This window comes from Chanodichthys erythropterus, chromosome 18 (assembly GCF_024489055.1).
Source record: "Chanodichthys erythropterus isolate Z2021 chromosome 18, ASM2448905v1, whole genome shotgun sequence".
NCBI lineage: Eukaryota > Metazoa > Chordata > Actinopteri > Cypriniformes > Xenocyprididae > Chanodichthys > Chanodichthys erythropterus.
In genome coordinates, this window is record NC_090238.1 from 13,623,092 (window position 1) to 13,629,070 (window position 5,979).

The following is a 5,979-nucleotide window of genomic DNA, read 5'->3' on the forward strand; positions in this document are numbered from 1 at the left end:
CATATTTATTAGTCCACATTTACTACTGTAAAACTTTACTGTAAATTTACAGGTAATTTCTAACAGCAGAATGTCTGTAAATATACAGTTTTCTGTTTTCAGCCCGTTTCATTCGCAATACAATATCTTACTGTAGAGGTGTTGAATTATGGGATTGATTCATTCATTTAAAGTTTTTTAGGTCAAGCCACCGTCCCCACCTCTGACTACCAAATTATTTCACTAAATATTATAAAAATGGGAAGATTTTTTTTATTATTGAAAATTGCAGTGAGCTCTTTTGACAGCGGGTCAGGAGATCAGCTTCTTGTATGTCTTCTCGCCGGAACACGGCAGCGGAGCGACACGCGACAACAGCAGCTTGTGATGCTGTAGAGGTGCAGTTCTGTGGCGAGGAACTTCTATTTCGGGTTTGTTCAGACGGTGACAAGTCAACGGTCTGAAGAAGAACGATTCAGTGGAACTGGCGTTTGGTGCTTTATAAAGGCAGCTAGCACCAACCGCTATTCACACACTTGGAACACTTGAGAAGACGAAGAAGTCACTTTTCGCCGGAGTAATCAAAACATTTCGACGAGGATAAGTGAAAATTGGAGTGTTAGAAGACGGTTAAATGATTGTTCGTTAGAGTATAAGTCCATCTTTTCTGGAGCTATTTGTTCACATTTCTACTTTTTTACAAATGGTTTGACTTTGAAAATTGTCAAACCAAATTGTCCATTTAAATGTTGACATTTCAGATTGTGTTAATAAAAGGCCATTATCTGCGTTTTTTTTTTTTTTTTTCCTTAAATGTTTTAAAACTCAGTGTTGTTTTCCATTTCCTTTGCCGTAACATAATTTAACAACAAAAGTGATTATAACAGTATAAATGGCAAATGTTGTTTAAAGTAGTAGGCTGGCATCCTAGCTGCGGTATTGTACTTTAGTGTTCTTTAGTGTCTGTTTAGTGCTATTTAAAACAATATTTTTTACTTTTTGAAAAAGTATAAATGTGAATACTTAAGTATTTGGTAGTAAAACTGGAATACACACTGTTGATATGTTATATATTCAATTTGTTACCAGTACAGAATTGTGACTAGTTGCAATTAATGTATTAGACTAATTGAAGTAGTAGTTGTACATTTGAAAACGACATGCCTACTAGTAACTATTGGAGTTCTTAATAGAAATACTAGTAAATTAAGAAAAAAAAAATGTTTTAAAGTGTAATTGTTAAAATAGCTTGCCATATGCGTCGAGGCTCCGAGAGTTTCTGGCAATCGAACGGAACGTACACTTCTTGTGAGGTTTGTCTATACTGAACTTGAGGCACATCGCGAATGTCTCCATCCAGAATTCTTCCGAGTTTAGCTTATGTGTAAGCAGGTCTAGCTCATGCAAAAACGCATGTATTTTAATCCAGTAGCATATTAAGATATCTTCCATAACTCACGCAAGCAGCCACCTGATGGACGTACCAGCGACTGAAGTGCATTGAAACAAGGCATACGAAACATGCTTTGTGATTAAACCCAGTGAGATGCATCACATGAGAAGAGCTGAACTACCAGATCCACCCACAATCTCATCTATCAGGATTTCAGCCGGCACTAAATCCATTCTCAGAGGATGGTATGAGCGCCTCTCATCATCATTGCTCTTATGCAGTAGGCTACATTTGGTGTACATGCAGCCCAAGAATAATGGAAGACGGAGAAGTTTCTTACAGTTTCATGCCCACCACCGTTAACTGTAAAATGTGGAGACTTTATTACCAGTCCTGTCCCGCAGTAGTCACATAATGGCATGTAGAGGCGCGTGCTGTTGTGGTCATGTTAATGAAGATAATGCCCGGTTCATAATGTTACTGCTCCTCATCATCCTCTATCTCTTGTGCGGAGCCGCGGTGTTTTCAGCCCTGGAGCATCCCAAGGAGAAACAGGCGAAGGAAAGGTGGGCACAGAGGTTTGAGCTTTTCAGCCAAAAGTACAATCTCAACAAAAGTGATCTGGAGAAGTTCTTGAGACATTATGAAGAGGCGAACATGGCAGGAATACGGGTGGACACGCTCAGACCACGCTGGGATTTTACTGGAGCCTTTTATTTTGTCGGTACTGTCGTTTCCACCATCGGTAAGAATGATAAAAAACATTAAATATATCTTGACTAAGGAAATATTCTAAAATATATGTTGCTTTAGATGTTTTAATATACCTACATTCACAACATATTTTATATTTACAATTTATTTACATTTGTAAGTAGTATGATGATATTGTGTTTATAGGCTAATTTAAAGCCTATAATATATTGAACATATATTTATTTAATATAATTTATATAATATTGATCAATATTGTGAGTTGTCACACTTTTTAATCCAGTGAATAGGCTATTTCAGTCTTGCCAGTAAAAATCTTTAAGTAGTTGTCATGTATGTCAGTGAATCCTTAAACAACAACAACAAAATATAATAAAGCTATCATTCATTATTGACTAATGCAAGTCAACCACAGGAATTGTGGTCGCATTTTACATTAGTGTTCATGTTGTTGTGTATTTATGTTTATCTATTTGTGGAGATACTTGTAAATACTATTTGTATTTGGTTTTTATTTGTATTAGGTTTTTATTATTAAAAATGAAAATCATTGAATTTAGTTTATATATGAAACATGCACTAACACTAAGGTAAAGTGTTGCAAACTGTTACCTCAAGCAGCAGGAGAGATATTAGACTTGATGCAGATCACATTACTGTAAAGTAATTGTTTATATATAGCCTAAGCTTTATATTTATTATAAAGGATTTTGAAGTGAATATATTGCTTTTGAAAACTTTGCTCCTGGTACAATTTTAGACCTAACACCTCAAGAACAGAGATTTACAAAGGATTTTACATGAGGTCAGTCGAAAACATTTTCCCCTCAGTTTTCTTTACATTTCTATATATTTTATTCTCTTTTCTTACTATTCAAACTTAATAAAACGCTGTTTATCTGCATTGGACGCTACAGTAATGCAATGAAAGATGTGTTTACACGATTTCCCAGTTCCCCTTGCCTGTATTCCTCACTAATTACAAGAAAATTTCCCAAAGGGTATCCTGCAACCTCACAAAAACACAGGTGTTAGGGATGCTCCGATCGATCGGCCACAGATGGGTATTGTACAGTGGCCGAGAAAGCTCAACGCGACTAAAGAAAGCACATGTAGGCCTATGCACTACCCTAACAATTTAAGAAAACATCTTCAGTTTGACAACACGTGCTCACAACACAACCAAATACTAAACATGTGTGCCCTCATACTATCACATCACGGTTATCCATAAATGAATATGAAATAAAATAAAGAGGTTCCGGTTCGACAGAGAAACCTAGTCATTTTTGCGCACTTTCCTCTGCAAAATTTAATATAATGTACCAGTGTCATGAGAAATCCAGTCCCCCTCAGGAATCAGCTCTCCTTTAGGACCCAGGCAGTGATGCCTGATTAAAAGTTATCTTGATGTCTTGACTAATTATAACTATCATTTCACTTTTGTATGACGTTTATTACATTAAGTGCACCAACAACATGCTTAAATTATAAAATGAACTGGAAACAGATATTGGACGCAAAAAACATACCTAATATAATATAAGCTAAGCTAGGAGGCTAATTGGGTAGATGTATGCTATGCTTGTACATAAGCTAACTAAGAATGAAAAATGCTTGATTTCACAACCTATAGCTTCAGTTAGGCTGTACATGAACCATGTAATTCTCACCACAATGGTTATCTACAGTATCATGCAAATGGCTGCGCCAACATGGTGGATATGGGCGATGTGTCTAGAACATTTAGACACCGTTTTACTGCTGTAGTGTGCTCGATTTATCGCTCAGGTTGACAGGTCTTGGAGTAGAATAGGAGCACACAGCTGAAACAGCGCTGGAAGATCATCATCACTCATATTCTATGTAATTATAAGTATTTTAATGCTTTGTGGCATTCACACATGCAAGTAGTTCTATGTTCAGTAAAAAAAACTTGTATGGAGAGGTTTTAGGACTTTTGATAAAAGAGCTCCCATGGTGCCGTGACTTTTGATTGCTTTGAGATATCATCACAAAATTTGACCCAGATGCACTTGACATGATTGTAAACAAGCCCAAATATTATTTTATGACCTGCCATTTCTAATAGTTAACATGTCAAGCATGAATAATAACAAAATAAATCAATAAATTGCAGAGCAGTTTTCTGGAGTTTTCTCAGCAAATGTTTTTTTTACATAACAACCTCCAAACATCTATTTTCTTCTAGGTTTTCAATCAAATGAGACCATGTATTATATGATTGAATGACCTTGTTTTATTGTAGAGTTATAAGCCATTATATTGCCAAACATCATCCAAACCATGAAGACCTTTGTAGCTTACTGTATTGCTATTTTGTCAAATGGAGTTCATCTAACTGTTTAGTTTGGTTTCGTTTCATTTCTCAGTGAACAAATTACACCACGAAGCACCTTATGAAATTCATGCGATAACAAGTCTTCAGACCTGAGCTGAGGGTGTGCTTGTCTTCACAATGTCCATCTCAATGGTGGCTTTTATTTGCAGGGGGAAAACATCTATGAGAATAATAATGCAATCCACTTGTTATTTGCATTTCAATCAGCGTGACAAGCGAAAGGTGGGAGATGTTTCAGGATCTGTCACCAATAGCAACACTTTCTTCTCCAGCTTTGAGGAAGAAAAAAACAGTTTCAGCTCAATAAACAGCCTGTGGTAAATACTGTTTATTCTGTTATGTATATGGGTAAGAATTAACATTTCTTCCTCTCATATTTCCTACAGGGTTTGGAATGACCACACCTGCCACAGTCGGTGGCAAAATCTTCCTGATCTTTTATGGCCTCATTGGCTGTGCAGCCACCATTTTATTTTTCAATCTGTTCTTGGAAAGAATAATAACCGTGTTGGCTTTTGTGCTCAAGTCCTGCCATGAAGTCCAACGGCGACGCAAAGGAGTTTTACCTCACGACAGCAGACAAGACTCGAGCAACGCGAGGCTAAATCGCGAAGACAGTCTTTCAGGATGGAAGCCCTCGGTGTATTGTGTGATGTTGATTCTTTGCTTGGCAGCAATAATCATTTCTTGTTGTGCTTCGGCCATGTACTCCTCAATCGAGGGATGGGGATACTTGGATTCACTGTACTTCTGCTTTGTAGCATTCAGCACTATTGGTTTCGGGGATATGGTCAGCAGCCAGCGGGCCAATTACGAGAACCAGACCATCTACCGAATCGTCAATTTTTTCTTCATTTTAATGGGCGTTTGCTGCATTTACTCGCTATTCAATGTCATTTCCATTGTTATCAAACAGGTGCTCAACTGGCTCCTGAAAAAGCTTAAGTTACCCTGCCGTCACTGTCCCGGGAGGCCCCTCCGGCCCCGTAGGAATGCAGTCATGCCGGGCCATCTCCGAACACGTGTTCGTAACATATCCATAGACACGGATGCAGTGAATGATAGCGAGACGGATGGACGCAGGATGTCTGGAGAGATGATCTCCATGAGAGACTTCCTGGCTGCTAATAAGGTCAACTTGGCGATCATGCAGAAACAATTGTCTGAGACCGCCAATGGCCATCCCCGGCCAGGCGGGTCAACGAACAGGCACAACGGATTCTCTGGTGGTGTCGGAGCCTTGGGCATAATGAATAATAGGCTTGCAGAAACCAGTGCGGACAGATAAATATTACCTTTCCAAACAAACTATCACAATGACTTTATGAAAAAGCCAGATTGCACTGCCTATAGTTTAGCTACTGTTACTTTTATAATACAGATGTAGGCTTGTACATAGTCTCTAAGGTGTTGAATGCTAGTTGAAATATCCATTGCTGCTCTAAAGGTAATGAAAATGGAGAACTGAAGCTCAGGTCTGTTTCTAAGATTGAGGTGCCGAGAAAGGCTTTGCTGCACCATCTTTTGATTC

General features: G+C 38.1%; 1 protein-coding gene across 1 annotated transcript; it reads left to right on the forward strand.

Moving 5' to 3' along the window:
• The first annotated feature begins 1,768 nt into the window (after window positions 1–1,768).
• Window positions 1,769–5,736, forward strand: kcnk13a (potassium channel, subfamily K, member 13a). The gene is made up of 2 exons (XM_067368300.1): window positions 1,769–2,117; window positions 4,835–5,736. Exons 1-2 carry the CDS (start codon window positions 1,787–1,789, stop codon window positions 5,734–5,736), a joined length of 1,233 nt encoding a protein of 410 aa, XP_067224401.1. The 5' UTR covers window positions 1,769–1,786.
• The last annotated feature ends 243 nt before the right edge of the window (window positions 5,737–5,979 follow it).

Excerpts from the sequence above, each read along its gene's own strand:
- kcnk13a (XM_067368300.1), top strand. The coding sequence starts at position 1,787 with ATGGCATGTAGAGGCGCGTGCTGTTGTGGTCATGTTAATGAAGATAAT. Across the intron at positions 2,118-4,834 it reads TACTGTCGTTTCCACCATCG|GGTTTGGAATGACCACACCT; the intron begins GTAAGAATGATA and ends TATTTCCTACAG.